General features: G+C 40.7%; 1 protein-coding gene across 1 annotated transcript in view; it reads left to right on the top strand.

Moving 5' to 3' along the window:
* Positions 1–16,552, top strand: part of LOC104623372 (plexin-B2-like) — a gene marked incomplete at its 3' end in the record, with an annotated part of 33,333 nt that overhangs the window by 10,022 nt on the left and 6,759 nt on the right. The window contains exons 6-11 of the mRNA XM_010290447.1: positions 1,703–1,858; positions 4,132–4,246; positions 4,994–5,096; positions 5,570–5,671; positions 12,041–12,133; positions 13,304–13,385. Coding sequence (XP_010288749.1) covers positions 1,703–1,858; positions 4,132–4,246; positions 4,994–5,096; positions 5,570–5,671; positions 12,041–12,133; positions 13,304–13,385 — 651 coding nt within the window. The remainder of the gene's footprint in view (positions 1–1,702; positions 1,859–4,131; positions 4,247–4,993; positions 5,097–5,569; positions 5,672–12,040; positions 12,134–13,303; positions 13,386–16,552) is intronic.

The raw sequence follows: 16,552 nt of genomic DNA, 5'->3' as shown, positions 1-16,552 counted from the left end.
GCTGTCCCTACATGTTCTTAAAGCCCATCGAAGTGACTACCAGGAAGATGAATATCTGCATTTCTTTATGCACACTGGAGACTAGGAATAGGATAGTGTTTTGGGTATCTCAGTCTCCGGCATTTCTCACAGTGCTCTTTTTTGCCTGCTGTTTTTGCAAGTTGCAATTCATGTTTTCTTCTGTGAAATGCTCTTTTTGACCTTCTCTGTAAACCAAAATGATGCACTAGCATGGATGATAAAGCACTTACACTTATCTGAATGTTATGAAAGTGTTGTGCAATGTTGTATAACCCATAAAAAGTAGTTGATAGGGGAGATTTCATGCTGCCCTTTCAGCTTACTTGAGCATAAACTTAAGTTTAAGTAAGCAGTGAAGCCATAAGCTGTTGCTTTAAAATCAGCAGTGGATTTGCCTACACAGCGATGTCTGTCTGGGTAGTCGGAGAAGGTAAATTCAGCATGCAGAATGACTCTGTGGCAACAAAACTGAGTATTCAGAGTGTGAACAGGGTGTCATAGCTTGCTCTAACTCCAAATGGAGCATGCCAGTGCAGACTGATGGCTTCCTGGGGGTGCACAGCAAGTAAAATCAGTAAAATGGCTTTTAATCCCTCTTAATCAGAAAGAGACTTTCATGCAAGTCAGTTTAATTCCATTCCTAAATGATATAAACAGCATTGTGTTAAGACCGTTTCTATATTGAATAAAAATGTTAGTAGAGTGTAACTAGTCCACTTAAAATCCACACCTGCTTTTAGTTCAGATCTTGCCAACTTGTGTTGACAAGACTTTGGGGTCTCATATCAGCATCTGAGGCCAAAAAACCTAAAACCCAAAACCAAACCCAACTTCAAATGAGCGTTTACATGCTGCCTGTAAAATCACTACTGCCACTGTCCCCTCATGATTCCTTTACTCACCAAAAACATTGCAGCTCCTAACATAGTGGACCAGTTTCAGTGAGAAATTCTCGGGATGATTATAATTTCTACTGGCAATACAAAACAGAAAAAGTTAAACTGTATCATTAACACACCTGAAGCATTAAAGGACAGCATCCAGAATTTCATTTCAATTTTTTCCTTTCTCCTTGCGAAGTTTTCCAATTTTATTTTGCTTTTTGTTTCTCACATGCACTCTGTATAGGTAATTTCCTCGAGGAGGACATCCTTTTTCAGAAGTAATGATAGTTCTCCGTGAGTTTTTTGCATGTACACGGAGTCTTGAGGAAGCCACTGTTCTGTTCAGCCCTTTCAAACTCCAGCTTTTCCAGCCTATCCGGCCTTGGTTTCATTATTCACTAGTAACACCTAAGATTAATGTAATTTTAATTAACTTTGTCTGGATTTAAGTGTTAACCACTCTGTTTACTGTTGCTAAACTAGATGCTGAGGACGAGAATAAATGGCTTTGGGTGTGTCTATACAGACATTTTGTTCTGATCTAATGCATTGACAGGACAAGAGGTTTTTGTACCCATCTAATTCAACATAGACCCAGCCTGGAAAAAATTGCAGAGGTATAAGAAGAGAAGATTAGCAGATGGGAAGAGATAAAAATTAAAAAGGAGAACCATCTTCTGTGATACTAGCCAAAATATCACCGCTGGCCAAAAAAAAAGAGCAGTTTAAATTCTCTAGCCACAAACCTGGGTCTTGGTTAATTTCTTTTAAATACTTTACCCTTTTTAAATTTTGTTTCCAGGTGGAACTGACTGTAAGTCCATTGCCAACTTTGACTGAGAGCGACCAGGTTTTATGTACGTTTGGTGAAACAGCCCATTACGCTCAGTTAAAAGAAGGGGTTATTATCTGTGATCCACCCGATACAATTCCTCCAACACCGAAAGGTCAAGGTAAAGAAATATTGCTACCCTCCATGTAAAACAAGAGGAAAGAACATAGCCTGCTGCTTCTAATGTGATGCTCTTACATGAGCTGCATACAAGTATACATACTCTTCCAGTCCCTTTCCCTAAATAGTCTATTGCTGAGCTTTGTCCCTTCAAACATATATGTAAAAAAAAAAGGTTCACTCAAACTTTTTCCACTGCTGTATTTACAAGCTGTAGTGTTCCCAGTGTTTCTACAAGGAGCCTGAAACAGGAGCTTGGCAGAGGCGTAGATACAGAGCCAGAGGGGTGTTATTCTATGTCCCAAACAAACAAAACCCAACTACTCTAATCTTCCCCTAATCACTCTGAGTTGTGGGGCCAGAAGAGCCACATATGTGCTTCAGATGTCAAGTTTTTCATCTCCACTGTCTTAGTTTTGCTCTAGTCAGCTGTAGTCCAGTGGCTTGTTATCTGGTCCATGTCACAAAGGCTGTCCTTTCTGTTGTAAAGCCTTCTGCTTCTTCTACTATGTGTCCTCCAGGCTCCGCAATAGTAAGTCCAATGGAAAAATATGTGATCATATAATTAAAGGCTGTATCATTGTTCTGAACCACTGATTATATGCTTAAGGTCTGTTCCCAGCCATAATTCTCGTGCTGTTTCCTAGATAGTGCTTTATGCATGCTTTATGCATAAACACAGGGAATAAAACTGGTTACACAACACTGTTTATTATGTATCAAGTTTAAAAAAACAAAAACAAAAACCAGGTGCTCTTGCAGCTTGCAGAGGTACCCCTGAGGACAACCCTACATGTATCACGATAACCCAATATGTATCACAACAGCCATGAACTGTCAGAGTGGTACTTGGAAGCATTTTTCAAGATAAGTTTCAATTCTCTTAAGGCTGAAAAAAGTGAAAATCCAGTTTTAGTTGCAGGAAGTTTTAAACTAGCTGGGGTATGTCGTGGTATCAGATTATGCTAAGTGTTAAAGCAGCACTCCGTTATTTAGGGCCAATTCACATTCCCTGAATATTTTGTAAAGCAGGACATAAAGCGACCGGGTTGATAAACATGACAGCTTGATGCCTTCCAGCATAAACTGTGAGACTAGAAGCCTGTCAGTGATGGCATTAGAGTAACCAAGTCACCTGGAAGTAATACACCTCTCTGAGTTGGTCACACAAGGATCCATCTGAAAGGGTGTTCAAAAGTAATATAAAGATGCTCAGAAGCTTGACAGACACTTCAGCAGAAGGCAGGCCATTATGAAGGCAGTGATTCCTGGCAGCATGTGACAAAAAGTCCTGAGCCATCCACTTACTGTTAAGAAACCCTATTGGGTTTGGAAAAGTCTGGGTTACTTTCGTTGTGGTCGGTTCCAAAGGGGATAGAACATTTCTAGAGAGGAAGGACGCTTTTTCGCAGTCCCATTGCTAGGAAATGCCCTGGCATTCCTACCAGTCTGGAGTATTCAAGGGGACCCAGCGCAGGCAAAGGTGACTTCCAGCCAAGCAGCTGATGGTCTTCCAAGAAACTGTTTAAGGAAAGCAGAGTTTGAAATTGCTCAATAGCTTGTGAAATAGCTTGTCACACAGGCTTAATGATTTCAACAAAAGGTATTTCAAACAGCTTCACTGGGGAAAGCACCGGTTTTCTGAAGAGAAATTTTCCACTCTTAGTTCAGTAATGATCCAGACGAGAAGTACACTTGTGGAGAAATCATGTATGGCAAACTGAAGATCGTAAGTGTCTGTGGTAACTTAGGCACTGCTGGGCATTAACCAAAAAGATCACTTGCTTTAATTCACCTGACAATGACAGTTTTAATCCATAGATGAAACAAGTAATTTTACATGCAGACATATTCATATCTAAGAAAATGTTTTATTTAAAATGACTGCTCTTGTGCCAGTTTTCATTTGTGTTCAGTTACCTCCTTATTCAGTTTTCCTTGTTGTTCTAGACTCTTTAAAATTCTAGCATGATGATAGCACCACTGAGAAACACTTCTGTAAAACAAAGCTTTTCTGTAATTTTGCTTCTTCCCTTTATCCCATCTCTGCTTTTCTTCTGACAACCATGCGCTGAAAATTTTGTAAAGCTTAAAAAGACAAAACAGAACTTATAGATCTAAAGTATAACAGGTCATGAGATCCAGGATGTCAATAGTATAGTTAAATATTTGCTTACATCCTGTAAAATAAATAAAAGTACTATCACTGTATCATACAGCTCAAGAGCTAAAGAATTCAACAACCACTTAGATAATCTTTTTCTTTTGTGATAGATCATGTTTCAGTTCCACTTCGGTTAACCTTTGGAAAGAACAAGATATTTTTTGCGTCACATACTTACCCTTTTTATGACTGTGAAGAAGCAATGAATCTTTTTGAAAATCAGCCGTAAGTATTTCAGCTTCTTAACATAGGTGTTCAGATCCTGTAGCATGGCGTTTCACGTAACTGGCAGCTGAGTTACTCAATCATTTCATAATTAAGCCTTTGGCACTCTCAAAATTTGCCGGTCCCAATCCTTTTTCTTACATTTTAATGGAGCTTAAAAACAATTGAAGGGCACCAGGTGAGCTGGTGCCATAAAACACATGGAATAGGAATATTCATGGCACGTATAATTAAAGGTCGGTTAATTGGGTTGCCATTTCTGTAGCTGCTAATGTATCTGCAGGTGAACTCTGTGGATATCTGCTTACCTACTTGTTCCCTCAGATGATAGATTGGTGCTTTGGGTCACGGTGCATTCAAATAGGACAGTCAAAGCTGATCTGCCCCCATCATCCACCCTGCTCGAGATGTTGCTCCCCCAGGGCAGGCGCAGCCAACCCAAACCTCGCTTTGTTCATCCTTATGTATGAAGATTGATCAAGATAATTTCCCATCCTCTCAGACTTGATCTCAAAGTTTGTGCAAGATGCTGTGGTTTTCTGATCCTTGCTCAAATATTTAAGGGAGAAAATAACTTCTTGGGGTTCTTGAACTGTTCCTACTGCGAAGTTTTCAGATTAATATAGCAAGGACACTATAACAGATTGATCTACCCTCCATGAATAAAGATGGAATTTCATTTACTTTTTTTGTCAACGGGGGGAAAAAGCCTGACAGTTTGTCATGACTATCATGTTATATTTGTAGATGCTATTCCTGTGCAAGCAATAGATGGAATTGCCAGTGGGACTGGAAGAGACATATCTGTGAAGAGTCCTCTTCAGTACAGGATGTGATTAAACAAAATATGGTAATGTTTAAAAATAAGATTATTGGGTTTTTATTAGAACACTTCAATATTTTCTTTGCTTTTTCTCTCATATCAGTCGGTTGAATTAGGGTTTTAAAAATGGTTCTAAAGTTACCTCCAGAAGTGTAAGATTTTTTTTTTTTTGTGACAGTGCGGGGGTGGGAATTTAAGGGTGTGATTGAGGAGGGGCAGTGAGACTGAATAACTCCTGAAAGGATATTTTTATTCCTTTTACTATTTTGCTTCAATGGGAGGAACAAGATTTCAAGGCTGGGAAGGATAATCACCCACAGCTTTGACATATGCTGCAGTCATTTTTAGCATGTCTAATTTGAAAGGGTGTAATCAAATCTGTCACTGTATTTTAAGCATGAAGTTCTTTAGAACAATCATTCCATTGTCCAAAGGCCATTGGAGCTTGTTGTGATAAGACTTTTTATTTGGAATAACATATAAAATGTTTCTCTCCCCAGGAAGAAGAATGCCCGCAGTTTCTAAATCCTAACCCTCCAATAATACCTATGGAGTACCGAACAACAGTGTATTTTGAGGGAAGACATCTAGCTTATTATGGGGTAAGCAGATTAATTCAAAACTAGCTGTCATTTGAATTCCCCTTAAACTGCAGCCACACCCCTAAAATAAAGCGTTAGTTTTTGTTCCTTGGAGATCCTGCTTGTAACTGTTATTAAAGAAGGAAAAGAGCTACACATTCAAGATTGATATAATCAAAGTCTTGAGTTATCACCAAGACAGAGCTGGACAAAACATTTTAATTACTAGATGTGGGGGTTTTTTAAAGAATGTAAATTGGACCTACTGAAACACTTGACAGTTATTTTTCGTCTAATTAAATGAGAGGAGATTTAGGAATTGTGAATGTTTCATATCTTTTTTCTAAGTAAATACTTGGCTTTTTTTTTTCTTCTAGAATGACACACTCGGTGTGCTTAATTCAGTTTTTGCTTTTCAAACAAAAAAATGCACTCAGAAATTAAAAGTTTCTTAGTTTGGATAAAACAATCTTTTGCCTTTGTGTGTGTGTGTGTGTGACCATCAAACCAGAAGATCAGGTACTTTCTCAGCTATAGCAAAGGCTTCTCTTTCTCTGTACTTGCTTCCAGAAAGTAAATTACAAAGCTTCTAAGAAGCCAGAGTTTGACTCCAAGCTTTTAATTGTTTTATAACTTAGACAATGCACAAAATGTTAGTGTTAGTTTGATAAAAACAAAGCTTAAAAAACACTTCTTTAGGTGATAGCTCAAGTATTGTTCTTAGTTTCTATTGTTTGTTTCTGTGTTGTCTTTGTGTAAATGGCAATTGATAGATACACTGGAGATTGCATCGATTGCTTTAACTACCAGCCATCTATCAAGGGAAAGCTTGCTCTTGTTTTTTGAGTTTTTTTTTTTTCCTTTGCCAAACTGAAGTACTGTATAGCTCAGAAAGTCCTTCTATCACCTCTGCTATACCTGCCAAGGGATGGAAAAGGGTAAACAGGTCTGAGAGTAACAATGTAAGAAGGGTATTAGGAGAAGGGTAAAAGCAACCCGTAAGCACTACAATCATATGAAGACCACCCTGTGTATCACTACACTATACGAATATCAATGCTATACAAACGTATGTTCAAAAATAAACATTTTTTCTTGAAGACCTTATGTAAACAAAGAAAAGCAATTTGGTGAACTTGGTCTGTTCTCCGAGATGCCAGGACTGGTCCCTGGTAGGATGTCTGGCTGGGTGCAAGATGTGGCACACAACACTTGTCTTAAAGGCCACAGCTCTCTTTGCTAAAAATAGAAAAGTATTCCAGAGAATTTACTTACATTTCTTTTGTTTAGCGTTGTGAGGAGCTGTTTTTCTGCACAAGAGTAGAATCTTTCCCTGCTCCCTTGATATAAGTGGAAGAGCCCATTTTCTCTCGAGAACAAATTCAGGTCAGATGTGTAATCTAGATGTGCTGCATTTGACTTCTAGAGGACCCTTTTCCTCCAAGGAGGAGAAACAGCAGCAGGAACCCAAAACCTCTTTGATCCAGTTTATCATTCTGTGAATAAGCACTTTAATCTTTCTGAACTACAAGTAGAGAAAAGGAAATGAAAAAGCTCCTGCCTTTTTTTTTTTTTTTTTTTTCCTGCCAGGTATCAATTACATTTAACAAAGGCAGACACATCCTGTGGATTGAATGCTTTGTCAAGGGTAGCAGTGTTTAACAGTTTGCCTACAGACCAGACCTAGTATGCATTTATTTAACTTGGAACTGTAAAGGTTTATGTCGAATTCAAGTCTCTCTAAGAAGTAAGATGAATGCACAGGCCCTAGGCTGGAAAGATGCTGGAGAGCAATGAGTGTCAAATGATGTCAGAACAACTTTTGTTAGGTGAGAGCCATGTGGGAATGTCATCTCTGTCATGGGAGCAGCCCCATAAATCCTGGTACGGAGGTGGATTTTTAAGCCAAAATAATAATGCCTTCAGTGCCAGGACTTGCATAGGCACACACAGTGAGTATACAGAGTATACACAGACCTCTAAGTGTATGTGAAAACAGACAAATAAGGTATGAAATAGTTGTAATCGTACAGGCACTCATGCTGTCTGAAGCAGTAACTTCGGTTACTGAAAGTTCATTTGAGTAAGGGCATAACTTACACTCAGCCTTTGGTAAACAAGGCAGGGTGGCTCAGGAGAAGCCATAGATAGATATTTTGTAGGGGTTGGCCCACAGCCCACAGGCTAAATAGCATGTGGCTTCTCATGTGGAATGATTTTGCCACAGGATAGGCTGGGCATTACAGTATGTTTTGGAGGTAGCAGTCATGCAGCTATGAGCACATTTAAGGTCTTTATTGATTAGAACGTTGGTATATAACCATTTTCCTTCTATTTCCCTTGCCTGAGTTCTTGCTTAGAAAAAGCTGATTAGGAAGAATGAATGTTCTTCTGTCACTTTGAACTACTGGCTCTATTATCTTGGCTTAATCTGTGCTTTGCTTTGAAGGGTGATGCACAACCTACCTAACCATGAGTAACTAAGTGCACTAGCCAATACCATGCATATAAGCATCTCTATTTCTAGGTAGAGGTTAGCAGAATCATGGAATCACAGAATCATTAAGGTCTTGGAAAAGACCTTTAAGATCATCAAGTCCAACCATCAACCCAACACCACCATGCCCACTAAACCATATCCTGAAGTGCCACGTCTACACATTTTTTGAACACTTCCAGAGATGGTGACTCCACCACCTCCCTGTGCAGCCTGTTCCAATGCTTGAACACTCTCTCAGTAAATAAATGTTTCTTAATATCTAGTCTAAACCTCCTCTGGCACAACTTCAGCCATTTCCTCTCCTCCTATCACTAGTTACTTGGGAGAAGAGACCAATACCCACCTATGTGTGGTGAAGCAGTGAAGGTTTGGGCTTACCTAGTGAGTAGGAGATGTGGACGGCTTCTAAAGCAGCTATTGCAGAACTGAAGGTGGAAGAATAAGCTCACACATTTTGTATGCACCTCTTAACTTGTGAACACTTACAGTACAATGAATAAATCTCCTCGTGAGGGCTTCTGCTGGAGGGAAATAGCCTAAAAGAGGACATGCTGTTGACTTCTTCTGTCCCTCCTTCCTCTGAAAGAATTTCAATAGGAAGAAGAAACAAATCCAAGCTGTCAATCATTCCCTTGGGAATAGCCTCATCCAGGACAAGTGGTTGAGAGGAAAGTTTAATACTGATCAGTTGTATTGCATGCAACTTCTGAGAGGCATTCTCCAGCTGAGTCCTTGAAAGATTGACACAGTAGAAGAGACAGATGTACCAGCATTAGGATAACCTTATTAGCCCTCCAATGACTTTCATTAAAATCAACTTCCCATTTGGATTTGTCTTTCCCATGTGTGTCTGATGTATAACCCACTTTCCAGTGTTTGCTGCATGTCACTTCTTGCACCCAGACTGCTGAATGTGAGCTCTGTGGCCTTCTGCTCGAGAGCCCGATATAGCAACTCCTGATTGCAGTTCGCTCCAGGTGGCAGCTGTTACGCACACCAAAGCTCCCCTCCTCTCCCAGCACCTTCTGTTGAGCATGTGGGAAGGCTTTACGCAGCAGCAGTGGAATTTGAACACTATTGAAAAATACATGATATATTGAAATGTAGAGTAGGGAAAATGAGGCAGCGTTTCTCAAAAAAAAGGCATGTAAGGTGCTTTAAAACTTGGAGTATGTAGACATTTTCTGTAAAGCAAAATGGGCTGTAAAACTTTCATGAAATGCTTTTCAGAGCTCAGTCAGTAGCTAAGTGTCGTGGTTTAGACCCAGCCAGCAACCAAGCACCACGCAGCCACTCACTCACTCCCCCTTCCCGGTGGGACAGGGGAGAAAATCGGAAAAGTGAGGAAACTCGTGGGTTGAGATAAAGACAGTTTAACAGGTAAAGCAAAAGCCGCGCACATGGGCAAAGCAAAACAAGGAATTCATTCACCTCTTCCCATGGGCAGGCAGGTTTCAGCCATCTCCAGGGAAGCAGGGCTGCATCACGCGTAATGGTTTCTTGGGAAGACAGGCGCCATCACACCGAACATCCCTCCACCCCTTCCTTCTTCTTTGTCCCAGCTTTATATACTGGGCATGATGTCATATGGTAGGGAATATCCCTCTGGCCAGCCTGGGTCAGCTGTCCCAGCTGTGTCCCCTCCCAGCTTTCCATGCACCCCCAGCCTTCTTGCTAGCAGGCCAGCACGAGAAGCTGGACTGTCCTTAAGTGCTTAGCAACAACTCAAAACATTCTGGCCAGCCTGGGTCAGCTGTCCCAGCTGTGTCCCCTCCCAGCTTTCCATGCACCCCCAGCCTTCTTGCTAGCAGGCCAGCACGAGAAGCTGGACTGTCCTTAAGTGCTTAGCAACAACCCAAAACATCAGCACGTTATCAACATTTTCTCATCCCAAATCCAAAACACAGCCTCACACTAGCTTCTGTGAAGAAAATTAACTCTATCCTGGCTGTAACCAGGATACTTAGTTTCTATATGCAGCTTCTGAGAAGGAAGAAGTAAAAGGTCTGTTCCCCTCTATAACATAAGCCCCCCAGAGACTGGATTCAGGCCCTTTGCCTGCTTAAAGCATATGTTCCTCGTCAGCCCCAAACCTTGGTGTGCTCTTGTGTCTGCTACCCAACCTCTCACAGTGAAGGTGCAATACAAAAAGTTTCCACTGCACTAATTAGATAAACCTAGTGAGCCATGAGTTACCAGTGATTCCAGCATTGAAGAAGTAGCTACAAATAAGTAGGTTAAGATCCTCATACATGAGTAGCACACAACTTACTAACCCTCAGAGCAGAAAAGAGGAATCAAGTAATCATTATTTTTTTGCCATGTACTCCAAGACTCAAGCAGTCTGGGCAAAAGCAGTAATTAGAACTAGTTCTTTACATCTACAGAAGGCATCAAAGTCAAGTTTTCATGAAGTTCAGCAAGGCCAATTGCAGGGTCCTGCACCTGGGTCAGGGCAACCCCCAATATCAATACAGACTGGGGCATGAATGGAGTGAGTAGCCCTGTGGAGAAGGACTTGGGGGTCCTGGTGGATGGAAGGTTGGATATGAGCCAGTAATGTGCGCTTGCAGCCCAGAAGGCCAACCGTATCCTGGGCTGCATCCAAAGCAGTGTGGCCAGCAGGTCAATGGAGGTGATTCTGCCCCTCTGCTCTGCTCTGGTGAGACCTCACCTGGAGTCCTGTGTCCAGCTCTGGAGCCCTCAGCACAGCAAAGACATGGAGCTGTCAGCAGGTCCAGAGGAGGGACACAAACATGATCAGAGGGATGGAACACCTCTCCTCTGAGGACAGGCTGAGAGAGCTGGGGTTGTTCCGCCTGGAGAAGAGAAGACTCCAGGGAGACCTTATTGCAGCCTTCCAGTACTTCAAGGGGACTTATAAGAAAGATGGGGACAGACTTTTTACCATGGCCTGTAGTTACAGGACAAGGGACAACAGTTTTAAACTGAAAGAGGGTAGGTTTAGATAAGATATAAGAAAGAAATCTTTTATGATGAGGGTGATGAGACACTGGAACGGGTTGCTCAGAGAAGTTGTGGATGCCTCATCACTGCAAGTGTCCTAGGTCAGGTTGGATGGGGTTCTGAGAAATCTGATCTAGTGAAAGGTGTCCCTGCCCATGTCAGAGGGGTTGGGACTAGATGATCTTTGAAGGTCCTTTCCAACCCAAGCCATTCTCTGATTCTATAAAGGTGAAAGGTGATCTTGTCCCCCAGTGGGCTCTGATTTCATAAGTATTTACCAACAATATTGTCTGAAAATGTTCTTAATACTTGCTTCTTTCTCTGCTTCTTCTGGCAAAGCTGGTATGTGCTGCAGTGCCTAGGGAGAAGGTAGGAAGAAGAAGGTATCTAGGAGGCAGCAATACTCTTAAGCTGGTGTTGCCATCAAAGACTGTCCTGTGAAAACACAGCTGGAGTCATGGTGAGGCAGGAGAAACAAAGCCAGCAAGGTCTGAGAGATGTTCATTCCAGTTTCCCATGTAATTCTTACATTCCTGATCTGCCCAGGGTCCCTGCAGACAAAACCTTAAAGGGCAGAACTCACACAGCTCTGTTAATAACACATCTGATGTGTGAAGCCATCCGGTATTCACATCTCTTGACTTTCCCTTATTGCTCCGTAAAACAGAGTGCTAGATATGTTCTTGCTTTATTTGTACTGCTTGGTGCTTCCACCTTTAACGAACGTTGGAGGGGTGCAGCAAAGCAGCAGATTGCGCTGGCTCAGTGTTTCATTAGCTTTGTTTTCAGGAGATTACTTTAGCTGGTTAGCCTTCTCCATTGGTTCTTACTACTTCCAGTGCTGAACAGGATATTGCCTGGTGATGTTTTATTATGCTTGGTGATGCTGTACAAATTCTAAGCTGAACTTTTCTCTTCCATAGGATAAAAAATTTGCAGTTGGAAACAGTCAGTTTGAATTCGAAGCTCCTGTTTATGAATCAGATGAAGGAAAATTTTCATTCATGAGTGAAGAGGTAAATGCAAAAATATGATTCACCTACCAAACATCTTTAGTTCTTATAGTCCTGTTCCATTATCCACATGTGTCCAGAAATATACAGGTAATTTTGGTTTTCCTCAAAGTCACCTCTGATGGAGATTCTCCTTTGGCAGCAGCAGTCAAAGGCAGCAGCTTTGGCTTAGAGCTCCTGGGGTGTCCCCTGAAAGCATTCTCTCTCTCTCCTTGATTTGTCTATCTGTGCAATCCACAGGTTCACTGAGCTGTCCCTGGGGGAATTTGGGACCATTACTCTCTTATTCTTCACTTTTTATGTAATCTGGTGAAATCATTGAGGATAAACGATGAAAATTTCAGAGCTCTCCCTCTCCACACTCCAATTCATTAACTTTCACATTGTACATCTGTAAAATGTTGTTGTTTGGCTACTTACTAGCTATGCTTCTTTCACTTTGGTTTATTTTACAGAGAAAGGAAATAATATTAAAAAAAATAGTTTATTTTCCAAGCTCAAAGTTGGACTCAGAAATATTAGGCTGACTGTAACCTTTATGTCTTATAAGCTTACTAACAGAGTACTTTTGAGAACTAATTAGCATTTATGCAGCATTTGAGCTTAGCACAAATCTTTTGTTTTATAAAGCTATTGTATTTTTCTTTGCTCTTTTTCTTTCCCACCGGTTGTTATTGCTGCTGTCTTTCAACGTGAGCAGAAGCTCATGTCTTGGAGCATGTGAACCTTGTGCTTTGGCTATAATGAGGGGGTTGCACTACAAAAGATGCAAGAGATTTCCCCTCCATGCGGCGCGAGTCTGCCGTGTCCACAGAAGTAATGGGGCCAGATGGTGTGGGAAGGGAGAACTCAGCAGGGTCAGCAGCTATACTTACTGAATCTGAACAGCACCTTTGCTACTTGGATACTTATTACCAAATGTAAATTAAATTAATGAAAAGCGGGTATTCAGATACTGCTGTCCCTTGATACTTGAAAATTCTGGTTGTGAGGGATTAGGTTCATTAAAACATTTTTCTATAAATGTGTTTGGCCAAGATGACAAAAAGACCATAAGGTTTGGAATAGTTTCTAAAACCTTCTCAGCTCTGATTATCAAGAATCATAGAAAACGCATGAAATTAACCTTGTGAAATGTAGGTATAAATATCTCTATTGTGTCATCTTTTCCAGTTCTCCTATAGTGCAAATGAGACCCTACGACTTAACTTATCCATAAGAACAGATACGGTCAAGATTGACAGCAAACTGATGGGTAAGGATGAAAAATGGGATTAAAGGCAGGTTAAGTACAGTAAACAGAAATCTATTCCTTCATAATTTGGAGCCATGTGAATAAGAATGTTACCTTTGTAGGTTTTACTGATTTGGGTGTAGCAATTAAATCTGACAGATCAAAACTTATTAATACTAAACTCATGAATTAAACATCAGTGTTGTATATATTAAAAGCCATTTTAAATATGCTACCATTATTTTCAAGTTTGCTTTTGCTCTGAAGGGCAATCCTAATAGCAAAGCTACACAGTTCAAACAAATCAAACTTAAGTAGTTTGATTCTTTTTTTTCAATGGCTATTTCCCTTCCCCAATGAACTTTCCCCCTCCAACAGCAGAAAGGGGATCCTTCTCATTGCCGCTCGTATGGACTTCACAGAAAATCTCAACTTTCAGCTTTGTCTCAGCTCAGACACGTTCTGCAGTCATTACATCTACTGGTGATCAGCAATACAGAGACATTCAGCGTGCCTTCAGCTGATTACTTCATTCATTTATTTCTGTGGCAACAAAAAGTATATTAAGTGTTTTATAGTACAAAGACTTGGTCTCTGATATAAATCCCTTTACAAATATAAAATTCTTCGTTTCTTTCAACATACAACAATGAAACAATTATGTTTGTGAGCCTAGTCCTGAGCTGAGGTGAGGAAGCTCCATCAAAATCAGTGGAACAGTATCTGGGAGCTGGGACCTACCTTACCCTCCTTTGGACTGAAGTTTAAGACATAGTGTTGCAAAAACTGCAAGGCATCGCACTTGTTACTCGCAGGAAAACTAATACTGCCCGCAAGTAATATACCCTGCAGATTAAATCCTTGGACCATATTTTTCCATCTGTACAATATTTAAATTTATTCCCTTTCTTATTGTCAGCATAGAAGTATGTTTTTAGAAGATATTGCCTATGGCTCTGTGTGCAGTGTTGAAAGCACTTAAAAGAACACCTGGCATGTTGATGTTACAGAGAGGTCATATTAAAATCTTACACTGTCTTAATTTTCATTCCAAAAGCTGTGGTGTTTAAAACTGCAGAATTTTGATCAAATATTCCCAAAATCTTTTTTCTATGGGAAAAACATAGAAAAAAAGTAGTAGCTAAATTATTGAAGAAATGTTATCAGATTGAAACCTAGAACACTTGCAAGATGGGAATTGAAAAATTATCAACAAATGTCTCTTTTTATTGTAAAATAGATTTTTTTAATCCAAATTCTGTCCTGCTTTTAAATTCCCTTGCCATATGAAATCTGAGGCATAATGTTTTTTACGCATCTTGAAAAGAATTGGCTTTAGGTATATGGTTGCTGCTGAGAAGCACCTTTGAACCTGCCAGTGAAAGAACCCTTTCTGTGTATAACACTTAGTGAATACTAAGTTACGGTAGCATTTTCACATCTCAAGCCATCAGGGGTTCTGAACAGTAGGAAATCCAATATATCCCTTTTATCCTTTGTCCTTTTTATCAATGATTTCACAGTTGGTATCTCAAGGTGATGGATAAGAGTCTGAATCTAATGAGTGGCTTGCTGCTGGTACATTTAATGAGCTGATCAGTGAGCAGGGGGAGTGTTTAATGCTTTAAGGCCATAGCTTTTGCCGCAACTGAATGTGAGGGACAGCAAGACATTGCAGCGCTGACATTGTTTACGGAGGGATGGGTTGAAAATCCTTGTCCAGCCGATGCAGGATAACAAAGTAATTCAGTAAGCGTATTCCCGTGCCGTACCAGGTAGCCACGTGGCGGTGTGGGTGGGTAACGCAGGGTTTAGGAAGGCAAGGGGAAGATTTGTTTAACAATATTACTCGCTCAAGTCCCAGTAGCAACCTTTCAGCTTAAGAAAGCAATCTGGTTCCTCCTGCAAAAGCAATTCACAGCGTAGATGAGAGGAAAGTTTTCCTTGCTGCTGCCCGCACCGTCTCTTCTGCTTATAAAAGCAAACAGCAACGTACCAGGGCTGCCAGTCTGGTGCTTTTCCCCAGCCCTACATTCACATCCAACATACAGAGTGAATAGTTAACACACAAACTGTTGAAAATATTGCTTGGGTTATCCTTGCTGCTCAGTGACTCCTGTATTGATGTGCTGAGCATATGAAGCAAATGATGCTACTCCCGCTTTGCGCTCATCGATTCCTTGAGAATTCAAGGTAGGGGTTGAATCAAATGGATGCTCTTTCTCATTGATTCAGTGTTACAAATGCCACAGTCCCCTGGCTTTGCATACGTCTCCAATGGTGTCTTGACTGAGTTTGTGCTAGGAAAGCTGCTTGAAATCAAGTGTATATGCCAACTAGATATAAGAAGCGTTAAAACCAGGCTTCTTCATTGTAAGGGAAAGAATAAAACCATGTTATTCTATTAAAGACTAGCTGTGAAACTGAATGCCGAGGTTTTTAAATATGCATCATATAGAGAAAAACTGCCCTTACAAGGTTGTATGCTCTCCTGCAAGTGGCAGAGAGGCTGTAGCCAAGCTTTGGGCATCTGTAATCTTTTTCATGCCTAGCAGGGCAATAAGGGCACTGCTGAAAGATAATGGAGAACCAGCATTCTCATTTTACTTTTTCATTTCAGTAGAAAACTGGCATGGTGGCCTCTTGGAATTATATTTTAAAAGCTACTGCTGCTGCTCTTATCTAGGAAGGTATCAAGTGCATTGAAATGCTAGTGACTGGAGGGTCATTTCGCCGGTGTCCTTCCTAGAGTCCTGCTCCTCTGAGAATAAAAGCTTTCTTTAAATAGACGTTTTTGATGGCCTTTACCATACACAGTCTCAAAGGGATTTATCCTGGTCTCTCTTACCTACATCTGATCACTTCTATTTACTTTGCTTTGCTTCCTGCATCTTTAAGGATGAATTTCCTTTGAAAAAAACCTAGTGTCACTAAGGGTACCATTTCTTGAGACTTAATGAGCACATAAAACAGTTCATCGCTACTGGAAAGGGGAGATGGTGAGTCTCTGTCTTGTACTCCCCACTCCCATCTGTGAGCGCATTTAACTCTTGAAAGAGCACAGGAGGAAACCTGGATAGTTTCTGCTGTTCTGGTAAGTTAAGCTGATTTACAAGAAGACTCAACAAGTGCCAGAGCCTTGCTGGCAGAGGGTGAAAGGGAGCGTGACCAGAAAAAAAGAGCAGCAA

This window comes from Phaethon lepturus, unplaced genomic scaffold (genome assembly GCF_000687285.1).
Source record: "Phaethon lepturus isolate BGI_N335 unplaced genomic scaffold, ASM68728v1 scaffold17777, whole genome shotgun sequence".
Lineage (NCBI taxonomy): Eukaryota > Metazoa > Chordata > Aves > Phaethontiformes > Phaethontidae > Phaethon > Phaethon lepturus.
The sequence above is the reverse complement of the archived record's forward strand: the minus strand, read 5'-3'. Positions and strand labels throughout refer to the sequence as shown.